General features: G+C 39.0%; 1 protein-coding gene across 4 annotated transcripts; it reads right to left on the reverse strand.

Annotated features, from left to right (window-relative positions):
* Window positions 1-9,316: 9,316 nt before the first annotated feature.
* Window positions 9,317-17,021, reverse strand: LOC149112732 (kunitz-type serine protease inhibitor bitisilin-3-like). 4 transcript variants are annotated; one of them, XM_089290676.1, is made up of 4 exons: window positions 16,939-17,021; window positions 10,925-11,006; window positions 9,984-10,350; window positions 9,317-9,420 (listed from the first exon to the last, which is right to left on the reverse strand). In XM_089290676.1, the coding sequence occupies exons 2-3, from the start codon at window positions 10,974-10,976 to the stop codon at window positions 9,992-9,994; spliced, it is 411 nt and encodes a 136-aa protein (XP_089146802.1). In that variant the 5' UTR covers window positions 10,977-11,006; window positions 16,939-17,021; the 3' UTR covers window positions 9,317-9,420; window positions 9,984-9,991. The 4 variants fall into 4 exon arrangements, with proteins under 4 accessions (XP_089146802.1, XP_089146803.1, XP_089146801.1 ...); XM_089290677.1 differs by lacking the exon at window positions 16,939-17,021 and adding an exon at window positions 14,702-14,770; XM_089290675.1 differs by lacking the exon at window positions 16,939-17,021 and adding an exon at window positions 14,117-14,254.
* Between the last annotated feature and the right edge of the window lie 415 nt (window positions 17,022-17,436).

Raw genomic sequence — 17,436 nt, forward strand, 5'->3', positions numbered from 1 at the left:
TTGCATGAAAATGGACCCATGGGTGAAAGGCATTTTCATAAGAATGGTTTCGCAGGAATACCCGTTTTGACACAGCGGCGAAGGGCAACTAGGAAATGACCTATTCTCGCGTCACATAAGTGTAAGTTACTGTGGAAGTGCCATAAAATAATCCTCACCTAACTTTCTATCTACTTGCCGCATAGTGCTTTGCATGCCTCCAGCGTTCCGGAGTTGTTTGCATTGCCCATACATCCGCTAAAGACGAACTCCTGGCATTTTCCAGCGGTGCTGTCAAAATATAAGCGCGGCTGTTCACCCTTTCAAGGCCTCTGTTCTTGGCAGTTGGCAGATATCACTAGTCGCTTGACAAGTCTCCAGAGTTTCGAAGTTGTTTGCATTGCCCTTGCATCCACCATAGAGGAAATCTTTGTATATTCCAGCTTTTCGGTCAAGATAGGAGCGTGGAAACTCTGCTTTGCAAGGACCCGGTTTTTTTCGCCTGTTGTTATTTATGGTGTACATTAAGAACGCGCGAATAAGAACCTAGATTTTTCAAATTAGCCCCCATAGGTTCTCATATAACTGGTGTTTACTGTGAAATTAGGCTCTCTAGGTTTTTAAGAGTGAATGCCCGTAAAAATCGACCAAAATCGTCTATCAATGGCACAAGTCGACAAATTGATTTCGCTTGTATTTCGCCCATAGATAGGTCCTAGTAAGAATAGAAACGTAGCATAGTTAGTTTCTGCTAATACAGCTTTCTTTGGTAGAAATATTCCAAAAACGATTTCGCCCCAATTGGGCTCAAAATCTACTTCCGGTTTTGCTGAATTTTCTGAATATTTGATTGCTTCGTGCTCCGTACAACAGCTACTTGAGAATCTTTCAATGGATTTTATATTCAGCTCAGGTCTTCGTGGTATAACTGAGTGAAAAGTAAAATAAATCGAAGTTAGTTTTGAATCCGACACGGGATCAAACAGACATGCAAAATTTTTTAAGTGTGTTGAAAGCGAATTATTGGATTAAAACATCGCCCTATGTCGCTCTGGGCTATAACTTAAAACGACTTAAAAACATGCACTTTCTACGGATTAACTATACATCCACCTGTTTGAAAATCAAAAGATTTCCCTGGGCAAATGGTTTTAAGAAGCTCGGCTTGGCCTGTGTTTTTCATCAATTTTTCCCAAAGTCCGCCTTTGGAATGTAAACAATTGCGTGACGCGGGTATAGTCACTCGTTTCCGACAACCTGCTCAAAGAAATCTTCAGAAACGTCGTATGCGGAAAAAACAATGAAAAATGTTCTCTTTTTGTGTAAGTTTGTATAAGTATATAGTTTTTTCATTTGCCTTGCATCACCTACCACATCCCTGATAAAAAAGGGGACTGCAGGCTGCAGGGTAATGATTGTACATGTTTCACATAGCTTGTTCATTCCCAGAAGATGTGTCACTTAATACTTTCGCTGATTACCAATGACCGTTTTAGAGATAAATTTAACCAATTCTCTATCGTTTATGGCAATTAGATCATTGACAAATTTACTCAAGTGAAAATACGATAAATTATTAAAACTACTAACTGCGTGACCCCATCTCAGGTCTTCTACGACTTCTATGCTGTGCAGAAAATTTGTACATTCACAATATGCTCAACCTGAACTAGAAAATAACAGCAAAAGGCCGAATTTCTAGAATTTGGCCGAGAAAGAGATATGCGTACGCGTATGCGTTTCAATCATATTGGGACACGTTTGTTAAAAGCTCTACTTTTTCTACTTTAATTAGTTGTTTGTTCAATGTAGTAACAGTTTCAGACGTATTATTATCCTATTTGTTACCTGTCTTTTAAATTTGCAGGTCATAATATTGGTAGAGAAATATAGATTGCAGTGGTCGATCTAAATTAAAGTACCAGTCTCTGGGCGCAGCTCCGCCGGCCCCTTTTGCTGAAAACATCACAACATTTTTGCCTCCTAAGGTGATTCATCAGGAATAAAAGTTGTCGAACGATTTTTGTGAAACGATTTTTGAATGTTCGAAAAATGCAATAAAATTAAAAAATAGGCCAGCGTGCTTAGCCTGCGTGAAGCCGTATCCATAAAGGGTGATGGTACGGCTACACTTGGGCTACATCATGCTCGGAGAAGAGATTTGATGGGCCAACTCCATTTGTGCCTGTACTAGTTCTAATCACTTGTATTATTTGATCGGTTAGCGTTACATTTTGTAGCCTGCGAACAGGCTCCCAGTGAGCCCGAACGAAGCGAGGGAGCCTGTAGACATTCTATTGATGCCGCTGTTCTATGATACCAGTTCCTGGTATCATGATATGATTGGTTAAATCGCTGATTGTTGACATCTTTGAGATGAATATTTGACAGACTTTGTAAAATTATACGACTCCAACGGTTCGTTACAATAGTGCATTTGCCGTTCTCTTTTAAGTCTCGGTCTCTCGACCTCTCGTTATTTCACAAGTGATTCTGAAGAGTACTTTATGGTCTGTTACGAGGAGGAATTTTAAGTAGAAGCTAGTGGAGTGGAGCCGTTTGGCGGTGCTATAGCAATTTTTTTTAGAGGTCAAAGGCAGGGTTTCCGGAGTTTCCGCCGTTATCTCCTTGTCGCTTCGCAGAGTTTGACACCTCTATCATGTGTTTATAATTTCTTTAGGCTCATTTCAGTATTGCAAAATATGTTTTAAGCTCTCTAAGTTAAGTTTGAAATATTCCGTGAACATGTTGCTTACTTGCACTCTATATTATGACGCCCGGCCCGGCTATTTGATTAGCTCGATTACCGAAAATGTAGCTTCTTGACAGGTCTAATTACCTCATTGACTGATTTGTTACAGGCTTATCACCAAGGGCGGATAGGCACATCAAAAAGAAAGTCTACAGGCTCCCCTGTCCCCGCCCCGATCGCTTTGCTCTCCGAATTCTTCTGTTTCGCGCCCGGCGAAATTTTTTCCGTTCTCGCCGGGAGCCTGTTCGCAGGCTATACATTTTGCGGTAGCTGGAAGCAAAGTTTATTAAACATACCAGGAACAATGCTGCAATATTTAATCCACAAGCCTGGAAAAATCAGAAGCTAGTCAAAATGTTTTCATACAGGTAAAAAGTATTAACACGAGTGGGACGTTCTTTGATCCGACGTGAACCCGTTCGACCCGTTTGGCTTTTGGGTATTTTCCCTCTGACGTTTTTGTGCCTTGATATCTCTCGAGGGACCCGACATCTTTCGTGACTGTGGCTGGCCGCGTCACGCAATTGTTTACATTCCAACGGCGAATTTAGGACAAAACTTTATGAGAAACACAGGCCAAGGCGGCCTACTTGAAAACATTTGCCCAGAGATATTATTTTTCATGTTCAAACAAGTGGGTGTATAGTTAACCCGTAGAAAGTGTTTTCATGACATTTAAAGTTATAGCCCATAGAAAAATATGGCGATGTTTTAGTGCTTTAAGACCCCTATAATTCGCTTGCAACACATTGTCAAATTTTGCGTCCTTGTTCCAGCTCGCATCGGGCTCAAAAGTAACTTCGATTTATTTTATTTTTCGTTCAGTCGTACCATGAAGCCCTGAGTTGAATATAGAAATCATTGAAAGATTCTCAAGTAGCTGTTGTGTCGTGTGCGATACGATCAAATATTCAGAGAATCCAGCATAACCGGAAGTAGATTTTAAGCTCAATTGAGGAGAAATCGTTTTTTCTCAAATTTCTTTCAAAAAAATTCCTGTATTAGCAGAAACTAACTATGGTCCGCTTGTTTTCTAACTAGTGCCAATCTATGGGCAAAATATGAGTGAAATCGATTTGTCGCCTTGTGCCGGTGTTTGGTCTATAATTATAGGCAGTGGTTCTTAATCAGGTTCTTGATTTTTATTTAAAATAAAACAACTTGTACTCATGGGTGAGGCCTTTATATTGAATCATTTACGGTACAGTATTGTGGACTTATATCACTGCCAGTGGTCTGGCTAGTTTTTGTTACCTTTTTTGTATCGCAGGTCATAACAGGTTCTATAGGCGGGTTTTTACTGTGTAATAAATAGATCTGAGGGTACGTTTTCACGGCAGTCTGGAGTCTGTGTTCATCCTACCTACCGAAGATAATGATTATGATGAAACTAACAGCCATTATTGCTGCAATTTTTTTACCAAGTCAAACCTAAACGGAGCAGGGAAGCATAAATACCAACAAATTTTCTTACCAAAATAAAATACTAAGCTGTTCTTGATAACGGTTCTTGTAAAGAAAATAAAAACCGCAGTTAATGTTCCACAGAATCTATCATCAGTTTAGCTCTGCTCATATGTACCACACCCAGGTCTACGTAAATTGCAGCAAGCTTCTACCACACTCCCACCTCCATTAATTGAGAAGGTATTACGTCTCTAGAGGTCGAATCGAAAGGAAATTATTCTGTTGATACTTGTGTACTGAATCACAGAATTTACTTCTTGCCTGATTACTTATAGGATTAAAATGGTTGATATTATTCTAACTCCACACAAAGGCTACTATTATGTTACTTATATTTTTGAGCTTATTTTGCCTTGCCACGTAATTAATTTGAATAGACATTTAACACATTTCTTAGAACTCGCCGTCAACGGCCAATTTGGCCAGTAACTCATATTTTTCTAAAAAGTATCTTGAGTGATTGATTTTCAAAAATGAGATTTAAACTTTCCAGGGATTTTAGGTGATGGACAAAACACTGACCCCTAGTCCATGGACTACCCTAATGGACTACCCAAATGGACTACCCTAAAAAATACTATTTCAGATGAGTGGTATGTTAAGAAGCTGCGATTATATACTTACACTGCACGGAGGATGCTTTTCTTTTCGTTCCGCATCGCCTTCAGTCGCCATTTTGAATAACTATACTGAATAAAACAACCGCTGAACAGAAAACGCGTAAATTTCCACATAATTATAGTCCAGGCCAGCCAAGAATACCACTGCTTCCACTCCACTCTTAATTTTTGTAGCGTAGTCGTTGGAATTTCTTGCTGTTCCATAGCGTTATCCTCATTCCCATTTCTATTTCATTTTGATATACTGAGGAAAAAACCAGAAGACTAGCTGCTTCTGTGCCATAATTTTCGGCACAAAACAAGCAAAACAAATCATGAGTAACATCCTGAAGATCGTTTCGTCTGTTCGAGAAAGACTGAGCTACTGAATCACACGGGAGCATGATTGAGTTGTCCACAGAATATTTGATTTGATTTGAGTCTACGCTTTTTGTGTACCGTGGTTGTTTTATTCAGTATAGTTATTCAAAATGGTGGCTGAAAGCGATGCGGAACGAAAAGAACAGCATCCTCCGTGCAGTGTAAGTATATAACCACAGCTTCTTACCATACCACTCATCTGAAATAGTATTTTTTTAGGGGTAGTCCATTTTAGGGTAGTCCATTTGAGTAGTCCATTAGGGTAGTCCATCGACTAGGGGTCAGTGTTTTGTCCGTCACCGGGATTTTATAATTACAAGAAATTTGAGAACATTTGTAAATCTCGTCAAAGTGCGGCTTCTCGCCTTATCAAATGCTCAATCAAATTAAATTTTGTCGATTTGTAGTTGGAACGTGATGAAAATAACCATTTTGCGCGTGAACAAAGTATTCGGTGATTTTAGAAGCTCGTGACAGCAAAATCATTTGAGCTGGAAATTCCTTTAGCTTTACCCACCGTTAGCATTCGCCGCCTATTCACAAGTGCATGTGAGCAGTGATCAGCCAAGCGCTTAAACAGGTATTCCAAACGCGAGAGGTTTCTTGAATCCTTATCGCTTTTTTAATATTACAAGTACATTTGTAGCTTGAAATAATATAGGATGTACGATCAAACAGTTTATACAGGACTGTTTGATCAAGAAAGTATAAATAATGATTTTACTTTCAAACGCACCGACAATTCCACTAGACATTCGTTTTGTAAATCTACTAGACTGACTAGAGAGGTCATGCAGGTTGTCAAAAGGTTTGGCAATTACAAGGTGTTATCGGAAAATGTATCTAACAGGTAATCAAAATGTAAGTCCCACATTGTAATTGATATTTCACAGCAAATTCCGTCCTGTAATAAAACCTGAAACAAGAAGGAAGAATGTCCGACCCCAAACAAATGTATAGTGTTTTAACCGCCATTACTTCGTAGTGTTAATTATTATCCAAAAAAGCTGCAAGAAAGATACCCAAGAAGGCGTAAATCCACGTCACCTCCATGCCACACTATATTAGCCTGCACAATCCCAAGTTTTGTTTATGGAGCATTAGGGCCTTTTTTGGTGCTTTATTGACAAAAGGCGAGAAAACACAATTGGAGTTATTCTAAGACTTGGAAGTTGCTTCGTTCTCACACCTTCTAATTGTCTATTAGGAGAATAACAGTGGCATAAATTATCAGCGTAACGTTTCAAGTGCACACTTGAGGACCTCGATGCCCTCCACACGAGAATGTCCTTTATAACCCAAGCAGTTCTCAAGAATGTTTTAGATTAATGATGAATTAAATGGGTGCTTAAATGAGGACTGAGAAAATTTGGAGGTAGATGACCATGTTGAGTGTCATTAAGGAGGTTATTGTTATTCGTGGTGTAAGATAAGATGATGAATGTTCATTGCGTTGTCTTTCGATGGTGTCAATTTCAGGTGTGGACTACGACCTGCAATATATACTGCTGGTTTTCATAAGGTAACGGGATCGATGGTCTACCTGTCACTATTTGTAGCACGTTGGTTTGCTGTTAATGGCATATTTCGATTTTTTCATTATATTCTAACTATCACGAGTTTCGCTCTATCCGATGCTCTTGGGATGAAATCATATGCGCAGAGCTTTTCGTTCCTCGAGCCCCTTGTTTCTCCCCGTACACACTTGCCTCCATGCACAAAGAATTTTGTACATGACGACATCATCTTATTTATTGCTGTATTAATATTACAGAATGCTCATGTATTTGGGGTTTACAGTGCACTGAGGTGTCCTTAATTACACTTTTTTTGATTTCTATTTTTTCTATTCGTTTCGAAATAGTTATTTATAGGTTTTCCACTTAAGATAAAGGGGAGGCGCGGTGGCGTCATGGTTAGTGCGCTCGTCTCCGGATCGAGCGGTCCGGGTTCGAGCCCTGGCCGGGGACATTGTGTTGTGTTCTTGGGCAAGACACTTTACTCTCACAGTGCCTCTCTCCACCCAGGTGTATAAATGGGTACCAGCGAACCTAAATATTCCTATTCGCTTGATGCTACAGAAACCGGGATAAGCTCCGGCCTGATGGGCCACTTGGCTCGCATGCAGACTTTACCTTTACCTTTACCTTAAGATAAAAGCGCGATAATTTAAATTCCTGAGGCCCAGTACATACGTCGCATTTCTGCCGTGTTGAATTCAATTCAACGAATTCAATTCGACAGAAATTCGACGTCTGAACCGGCTGCCGCATTTCTGCCGCACGTTCGACTGGTCTTGTCGTATTATCCGACAGAAATGCGACACCGATTCAAACGTCGAATTTCTGCCGTGTCGAATCTAATACATACACTATGTAAATGTTTTGAGCATGCGTAAATTTTGGTCCCTCCAAAGAAAAAGAAGAAACTTGGCCATTCTCGATCCAATGCAACCCGAACATATTGCAACACATACTGCTGCATTGTCAGCCTTCTCCTTCTCGTCCCATTAGCGAATAATTTTTCGCAAAATTTAAGTTCTTTGTCACAGTATATTAATTCGTCCGCGATATTGAATACTCCGCTGACCGACATACCCGACAGTATTAATTCTGAATTAAGTTGGACATAAGTGCGACGTATGAATCCACAGTCGCATTTCTGCCGCTCTTAATTAAATTGAATTCGACACGGCAGAAATGCGTCGTATGAACTGGGGCTGGGTTTTTTTTTTTTTTTGTAGGCTGTTGAGTCTTGCCATAGAAAATAGTTACCGAATAGGTTTTTGGCTCCTCCTTTTTCGAATTGTGCCAACTTGACGAATTTTGCTATAGCTTGCGACTAGGCTCAGCTTTGAGTCACACGTGCAAGCGGCGAAGAGCGAAGCGAAGTCTGTGCTCCAACCTGAGCCTGCTCGAAGGCTAATTTTGCAGTAGCCCTACAATCATCTTTTAGCTATTCAAGAGAAATCGGTTCTGTATACAGGAATATGCCTGCGCGTATCTGTACGGTTTGGTTAGTGGACACGAGGGGTGTTAATGATATCGAAGTTTCGGTTTGAAATTTTAATAATTTGACATTTCGACCACGAGCATTCCTCGAAATAAAAGGAACTCCGGTGGCACAAACTAAATCGGGTATTTTATCTAGTTAAAAGCTATTTGAGAGCAAAAAAGAGAGCAACCGATATTTAAACTTCTATCAAGAAATTTTTTTCACAATTTTTCTCGGTATTTCCTAATTTTGCTATAGGCCGAAAATTATCTTTAATTCTTGCTATTCAAGGGAAATGTTCTGTAGATAGGAAAATACACCTGAGCGTGTCAATTTGCAGTTTGGTTTGTGGACACGAGAGGGGTTAATGATAGCGAAGGTTCGGTTTGAAATTTGATAATTTGATACTGATTTTGACCACGAGCATTCCTCGAAATTAATGGACGTCCCGTGGGTACATACTTAATCAGGTATTTTATCTAGTTAAAGGGAAGCTGTCACGTTATATTTGGTTAAAACTGTTATAAATTCACGAAATGGTCCCTAAATTTATGTAATAAGAACTTAATTAGCTCTAACTAAATGATTAAAAGCAAATTCCTGAAGAAAGTAACATTTTTGCAAAATTTCAACGATTTTCGAACCAAACTTGAACCCTTGAAAAACTGACATCCCGGCGCTTTTTCAAAGCCAACATATCGCAATCCGTTTCCATCCTCGCCATCGTTAGCCATCCTTGCTTCCTAATGGGTTTTAATTATTATTCGAGTTCTGCTCTACAAAATAGCATCATTACTGTCCAGCTTCCAGCGATCGATGTATATTATTTATATTTCCAAAATCATGCTAAAAATGGTGGCAGTGTCCCTTAAACAGCTCTTTATGAGCAAACAAGGAGAGTAATCAATTTTTCAGCACGTCCCATAAAATCGCACCTTTGCTCGTTTTTCTTTTCTGACCGTGACTCTTAACGGAACTACAACACTAAGCCTGCGCTAACTTAAGTTTTAGGTAGCTATTACGTTAACGTTTTTATTTTCAGATAAACTTGCAGGAGTTTGTCAAATTTTCTTTGAGGGATCTGGTCCACGTTTTTAATACTTCTGTACTCAAGGATGATACGCAATTAAAATCTCACACCAAGTTCGACTTTCCTTGTGCCTTTTTATTAACCACATATCCCTTACAAGTATAACAACATTTAACGGAAAATGGTTTCTTTCCAGGCAATCTCGTCGCAGTTTAATGCTGTGGAGAGAGAAAAAAAAAACTTTCTGGAAAAAAATTGAAGGCATATATTGTACCTTACTACATAACAACCACTCAGTGAAATGCAATAACCATAACAAATTCGCCATTAGCCAATCAGAAGCCGTCTACTGTCCTGATATCCTGCGATATCGAGTCGCTGACCTTTTATGGTCTGAGAGGAACTTTCTACTATCAACTCACTTTTAGTACGCTTTGACGGCATACCATGCTGCTTTGGCTCGGCTGGCTATGGGTAATTTGGTTCGTCCAAACTCCAACCAAACTCGTAGGATTCGAAAACTGAAGAGTGCCGAAAAAGACCGAAAACAAGTTGATAGAGCAGTCATATAAGTAGTGAAAAAATCTTAAAAATATATAAATAAGAAGGACCAAGAGGAGTTGGTGCCACACATTATACTAAAATCTTATTGGCCCGAGACAGAGGGCCAGCTTTAGTTACATGAACCAGTTTTCTTCAAGCCGGCGTGGGTTACTTGTCTCGACGTTGTTGTGAACTGAAAAAAAAAATTCGATAATGCTATCTTATAAACGATCCTTACCTTTCTTTCTAGTTGAGACATCTTTTTTTGCATGCCATCTTAGTTTCAAAGTTGTTGGCATTGCCGCCGCATCCACCATAGATAAATGTTTTGCATTTTCCAGCCCTTTTGTTAAAATAGAAGCGTGGAAAATATCCTCTACATGGACCGACTATCTTGGGAAGCAGGCACGTTTGCGGGTCCTCACAAGTCTTCTGGCATGCGGCAAGAGTTTTGAAATTGTTGGCATTGCCATCGCATCCACCATAGATGAATTGTTTGCATTTTCCGGCCACTTTGTCAAAATAGTAGCGTGGAAAATATGCATAACACGGACCTGTCTCGCTTGGTAGGTTGCAGATATTTTCTCCTTGCGCCACCATAATACCTAAGTAGCATATAAGGAAGTAAAATATGAGGTTCTAAGAAAAGAAATAAACTGCATCAAGGAATATATCAAGGACATGAGAATAGAAAATTGTGGTGGAGACATGAAATGAAAGAAATGAATGAAATGATCTTCACTGCGTTATCAAGTAAAGAAAGTTTCGTTTAGCTTGACTCAATTTAGCGGTCTCGCGCCGACACAAGATGTTTGCCGAAGAATATGTGAAACACATTTTGTATCGTGTTGAACATCTCCCGTTTTAGTTTACAAAAGGCTTAAAACGGACCGCAAAAGTTTAATGTTGCCTCTTGCCTTTGGGTCTTAAAAGCTGATATCCAAGTATTTAAAAGTGCCTTTCAATACATATCGTACCGGTATATCAGTGACGAGGTGGTGCGGAAGACCTTTCGCGGGTTTGAAGTTAATGATCTGGGAATCGTTTAGTTAGAAACCCTCGACCAATTCCTGGTGTTTAGTAACCTTGTTTTGATTATTTCCTGACCCCTGATAGAGGTCAAAAAATGACAGACCAACTCAAAACGGACATTGCTGACTTTAGTATGTCTTTACTTACCTCCAATGATAATAATGACGAAAACATCAACAAGACTTGCTCTCTTGGCCATTATTGCTACAATTTTGTTATCGAGTCCAACCTAACCGAAGTAAAATCGACTTACAAATAGCAATATACTCGTGTAATCTAAAATCTTAATTCGCTAAGAGTAATAATACGATACAATAAAAATCTATTTAACGCTCACCATTTAATTTATTTATTTTAAAAAATATGGTGGTTTTTCTACAAAACGATAATATACTCAATATAATTTCTTGCATTCCATGGATGGCCAGCAAAATGTGCTAATTTTCACATGTTCAGTGGTAAGAAGAGCATGTGAACAATTGTCCAGACCATAAACAATAGAAGACAAAAATGGCCATAAAATGTCAAGATGTTGGTCATTTCACCAAGTGTATTGAAATTCACTAGATTTCTCCTTACATTATTGTATCCCTTCATAACTTCCATACCCCCTTAACAAGAAAAAAACTTTTAAACTGTTATTTTTCAATCTATAATCAGCCTTCTGGAGATGATGCTTTTTTAATGGACCATAGTTGATAGGTGGTCCCTTTACCGACTATGAGTGGACTATCCAATAAGCTTTCGACCAAAAGTTCGTGCACGGAATATATTTCTAAGTGAACCAGTTTTGTGTGTGGTTTGATTGGTTTTTGGTGTTAAGAGCACTATTGGCATGGTTTTGGGGGCTGCCACCCGCTAAGGCACTATGGAACTAAGGCACTATTAAACTAAGAACTAAGGCGCTAAGGTGTAAACTTTAACGTTTGTTTAATTAATTCATTTCAAGTAATTAATTAGTCTAGAGGCAAGGAAGTGGTGGGGGTGGGGTGGGAAAGGTACTTGTTTACTCTACATAACACATGTTCCACCTACGCCGGTTGAGTATGAACATCGCAAAGCTGTACATTTGTTTCAGAAAACCCCTTGCTCTCCTTGTGGCACTATTCTCTTTAGAACAAAACCACTTTGCTCTATAGACATGCCCAGATCAGTTAGCGTTCGTGCATTTTATCAATCTCGTTCCCAGAGTCTTCGTTCCCCTTGACCAGCGGTCGGAAAACGAGAGCTCTGGGAGCAACCATTTTGAAATAACCGAATTCTGGTGATTCTGCCCGTCTGGTTTCACTGCGCAGTCTGCATCTATGGCGCATCCCTGAAATGGTTGCTCCTAGAGCTCTCGTTTTCCGACCGCTGGTCAAGGAGAACGAAGACTCTGGGAACGAGATTGGTATTTTATATATTTAAGCGGAGGATACATTGTATACGGGATGACACACACATGTTTTCGTTATGGTAGTACACGACATGTAAGACGCATGCTTCTAGCATCGTTAGTGCTATATATTGTGTTTCCGCGTGCTTTTAGTTTTATATGCCATGTAGCCGAGGACGGCAGTTATTTTTCAATTAGCGACACTTCTCCCTTTTTAGAGCAAAACTGAAACGTTACCGTGGATGCGTATTTTTTAGACAGACCAAAACGTTCCCAAGTTAGTGGCTTTAATACTCTTCAAATTGTAAATTTGTGACAAAAGAAACCAGGAAAGTGCTCAAATATTGCTGCAGACGCCGTATCATCTAATGAAAGCGCAAATTAATTTAATCAGTCTCTGAAGAGACTCGTCTATATAGTACCGATGTAGAATATAATAAAAAAATATGATAAAAAATGATTTTATATTTTACCTACGAATCTTGCGGTACCCTAAAGTCGTTTACTTTGTTTATCACTGTCAAAGCTATCATGAAACTGAATCTAGGACAAAAAGATAAATTCGAATAAAACTTTAAAAAATTAGCCGTCGTGGTTGACATTCTCCAGACGACGCAGAATTTGGTCATTTCTCGTTGTTGTTTTGCAGAGGACGGCAAAGAATTTACCAAGAATTATGACGCACGTGCACAGCCATTGTTCTCCTCATTAAACCTTTTGTTCAGCGACGTTGCCGTTGCCGTCGTGGTTTTCTTAAGCTCCCTAATTTTATAAGCTGGAGTATGGCCGCCGTGTTTCGCGACGTGGTCATTTTCTCATGCGTCGTAGTCGCCCTTCGGGTCGCCGGAGCTTCGTTACTAGTAATGACCACCAGAGGACTGATTTCATATCTAACAACAATTTGAGTGTAATTACCTTGAGAACAAGACATCTATAGGTGAGCGATTTAGTTTCTTACCCTTCATCCTGAATCTTGCTCTAGATTACATACTTTTGTACGTTGCAAGTTTAAATCATTATTGTCGGTCCGAGAAAGCAATAAAAAATGCTGCAACTGCGAGCTCGACACGCGCTCATTCGTATATAATTAAATAATCTCTCTTCCATTCATTTCATTTTCAAGTTCCTGCCAAGTTAAAATTGCCCGACAGGTATTACATGCTTTATCATCGTTACTTGACCAATTTTACGCCTTGATATTATTGGCACATTTGACATTTTGCCTTTTTCTTCAGTCGAAACGCAGGAAGTGTCAAAAATTGAGTGAATGTCGACATACTGTTAGTTTAGTCAACTGGAAGGTCCACAGTTGAATTTCTTAAGACCGCCCTTAAGACAATATAATTAAGCATTTCAATAGACCAATTTCGGTATATTAAATTCAGCCTAAAACAATAGACCTCAGTACGAGGCTCTGGGGAATAACTACAGAGTTTGTGGGGTTTATTCCCCAGAACCTCGTACTGAGGTCTATTGTTTAAGGCTTAATTTTAATATATCGAAATTGGTCTATTTGTAGAATATACTTCAGACAGTGGGTTATGTTGAAGAGAAACAAGAACAAATGCAATTTCTTCTTGACTTACAGGAATCCGTTCTTTTACCACCAAGTCGACCAACAATAGCGCTTATGAATAGTGTCATCAGACAAACAAATTTCACGACCAAGGCTTGCTTTCAAAATGCAAATTAAATTTTTTTCGTGGACAAATTTCCTAGGCAGCAGAGATGAAAAGAACACCCTCGTGAAAAGAACACGAAGGTACCCGAGGTTTGAGAAAATTTATCGCAAATGAGGCTTGTCAAATAGCCGAAGTGTTGGCGTAAACTTTATCACATACTGTTGTCTAAAAACTCATCAAAATAAGACCTTGAGGAAACCTTGTTCGGTCTCATGTTTCTCGTTAAAACAATATACTTTCCATGCCCTCCATACCCTCTTAAACGAGAGAAAATATTAATACCTCTGTAATCCGTATGTTGAGATGATGTGTCTTCAGTGAGGTGTTTAAAGAACTTCCGACGTTTCACCGAAATGTTGTGCTCGATATATCTTTCTTTATTAGCTTCGTCAATAAATTTGGCGCTCCTCGCATCATTTGGAATTATTAACGCAACGGATTCACTTATGCAAAATATTATTAGGATAGTTTGTCTCCTCTGATTCATCTTTCATATTTTAAGCTAAAAACCCTGGACACCATGCTGATTTACAGGCGCCATTTCAATTTTTCAAAATCAGACTAGTTTTCCACACACTTTACCTCTGAAACAAGGTCCGTGACCCCATTTTTTTTCCATTTCTGAAACAAGTAATTAATTATCTGTCCGGCGCAGCAGAAGATTGAGGGAAATCTATCGAGTAGAACATTTTCGGGCGAACGTCCCTGACATTATCACATACCGATATGTTTGAAAACTCTTCAAAAGATTTAAAGATCAAAATAATTATAAGACCTAGTGAAAACCTTTTAACCATTCATATTTCTCTTTAAGACGGTATACTTTCCATTCCCTCAATACCCTCTTAACAAGAAAAATATTGATACCTCTGTAATCCGTATGTTGAGATAATGTGGCTTGAGGTGTCCAAAGAACTTTTGACGTTTCACCGAAATATTGTGCTCGATAAATTTTTCTTTATTAGCTTTGTCAATAAATTTGGCGCTCCTCACAAATGACAGTTATTGTTATTTGCGGCCTTTGCTATCAAAAGTGAGCTGCCTCGAAATTTTTAATTAAAAACTAGCAACACATTTTGCTGCTCATTTCGCTCCGTAGAAACCATTCGGGTTGTTTACAAAAGTGTATAAAATCGATCCCCAAAGGTTCTTGAGTTAGACCAATACTGTATCATAATTAATCTCCAAGACAGGTAAATCATGATATCGACTGATTATTTCGGATGACCGGTTTCAATAACTTAGCAAGAATGGTCTCCTTGTAAGCTAAACAATGGAATAAAACAGTGAACCTACATTCTCAACTTAGCATTTATTTCAATGGAGACAAGCCAGAAAGAGAACTTGGTCATACTGACACAAGCAGACTTGTTTTTAAAACGTTTTCACACCTCGCCATCGATGCGTCGTCATGCATGAAGTTGATGCATACAAGGACAGATTTTAAGTGACACACCACGATTTGACACTACTTTGAGAAATAACAGTTAATGTAAGTCTTGGAACGCGCAGATAAATGAATCACTGCGTTAAATAGTAGGGAGTTTAAGAAAACCACGACGGTCACGGCAACGGGAACGTCACTAAACAAAAGGTTTAATGAGCAGAACAATGGCTGTGCACGTGCGTTATAATTCTTGGTACATTTCTTTGCTGTCCTCTGCAAAACAACAACGTGAAATGACCAAATTCTGCGTTGTCTGGAGAACGTGAACGACAACGGCTAATTTTTTAAATTTATATTCCGAATTTAACACTGTGTTCCATATTCAGTTTCCAGGTAATTTTGACAGTGAGAGGCAAACTAAATGACTTTAGGGTATCGCGAGATTCGTAGGTAAAATGTAAGATCATTTTTTAACCGACGTTGTCCTTTGCGTCGCCGTCGTGGTTTCTTAAGCTCCCTACTATCAACAGAATGTGCCGCAGCATTACTATCTTTTAGATACCCTGGTTTTATTACTAAGCGCACATCGATGCATAACGTGGCGGGTGAATTTACGTGCGCAGTAAGGACGGTTCGGTGACCCCTATTTTTCTTTTGATATATCAATTTCTCTACCGATTTAACTTCCACGTTTAGGGAAAAAATGAAGGAAATCTATCGATTACAAGTTTGAATTTTTGCAAAATCGTCAACGAATTCCGTATCTGTGCGGCGGTTTCTAATGCCTCTTGAAGGGTTAAGGGCCTGTGCAAAAGGTAAATGTTTGGCGACCAAACATCATCAAACATTGTTTGCTGACCAAACATGCTGATGTTGAAGTGAGTGGCCAAACGGTTAAAATATGTTTGATCAAACACAGATCAAACTATGGATACAAGCCGCTGAGCAAGCGTGGTAGGCATGCGCGCGCCAAACAAGTTTGATACGGCTGTGCAAACGAACAAAACACCGCCCATCAAACACGAGAACAAAAGAAATGTTTTAAGTTGTTTGATCGAATGTTTGATGGCCTTCAAATTTTATCAAACACAACCAAACACGATCAAACACAGTCAAACACGATCAAACACGATAAAACAGAATCAAACAGAATCAAACAAGGTGGCCAAACATTAAAACGTTTGGTCACCAAACAATGTTTAATAGTGTTTGGTCGCTAAACATTTCCCGTTTGGACAGCCCTTTAAGTAAAAACGTTGACAGCATTTGGAATTATTAACGCAACGGATTCACTTTTGCAAAATATTGCTAGGATATTTTGCCTCCTCTGATTCATCTTTCATATTTTAAGCTAAAAACCCTGGACACCATGCTGATTTACAGGCGCCATTTCAATTTTTCAGAATCAGACTAGTTTTCCACACACTTTATCTCTGAAACGAGGTCTGTGACCCCATTTTTTTTTCCATTTCTGAAACAAGTAATTAATTATCTGTCCGGCGCAGCAGAAGATTGAGGGAAATCTATCGAGTAGAACATTTTCGGGCGAACGTCCCTGACATTATCACATACCGATATGTCTGAAAACCCTTCAAAAGATTTAAAGATCAAAATAATTATAAGACCTAGTGAAAACCTTTTAACCATTCATATTTCTCTTTAAGACAATATACTTTCCATGCCCTCAATACCCTCTTAACGAGAAAAATATTGATACCTCTGTAATCCGTATGTTGAGATGATGTGTTTTCAGTGAGGTGTCCAAAAAACTTCTGACGTTTCACCGAAATGCTGTGCTCGATATATCTTTCTTTATTAGCTTCGTCAATAAATTTGGCGCTTCTCACAAATGACAGTTATTGTTGTTTGCGGCCTTTGTTATCAAAAGTGAGCTGCCTTGAAATTTTTAATTAAAAATGAGCAACACATTTTGCTGCTCATTTCGCTCCGTAGAAACCATTAGGGTTGTGTACAAAAGTGTATTTAATCGATCGCCAAAGGTTCTTGAGTTAGACCAATACCGTATCATAATTAATCTCCAAGACAGGTAAATAATATCGACTGATTATTTCAGATGACCGGTTTCAATAACTTAGCAAGAATGGTCTCTTTGTAAGCTAAACAATGGAATAAGACAGTGAACCTACATTCTCAACTTAGCATTTATTTCAATGGAGACAAGCCAGAAAGAGAACTTGGTCATACTGACACGAGC

The sequence above is a fragment of the Orbicella faveolata genome, unplaced genomic scaffold, assembly GCF_042242905.1.
Source record: "Orbicella faveolata isolate gen_17 unplaced genomic scaffold, um_ofav_v1 contig_2, whole genome shotgun sequence".
NCBI classification, from domain to species: domain Eukaryota; kingdom Metazoa; phylum Cnidaria; class Anthozoa; order Scleractinia; family Merulinidae; genus Orbicella; species Orbicella faveolata.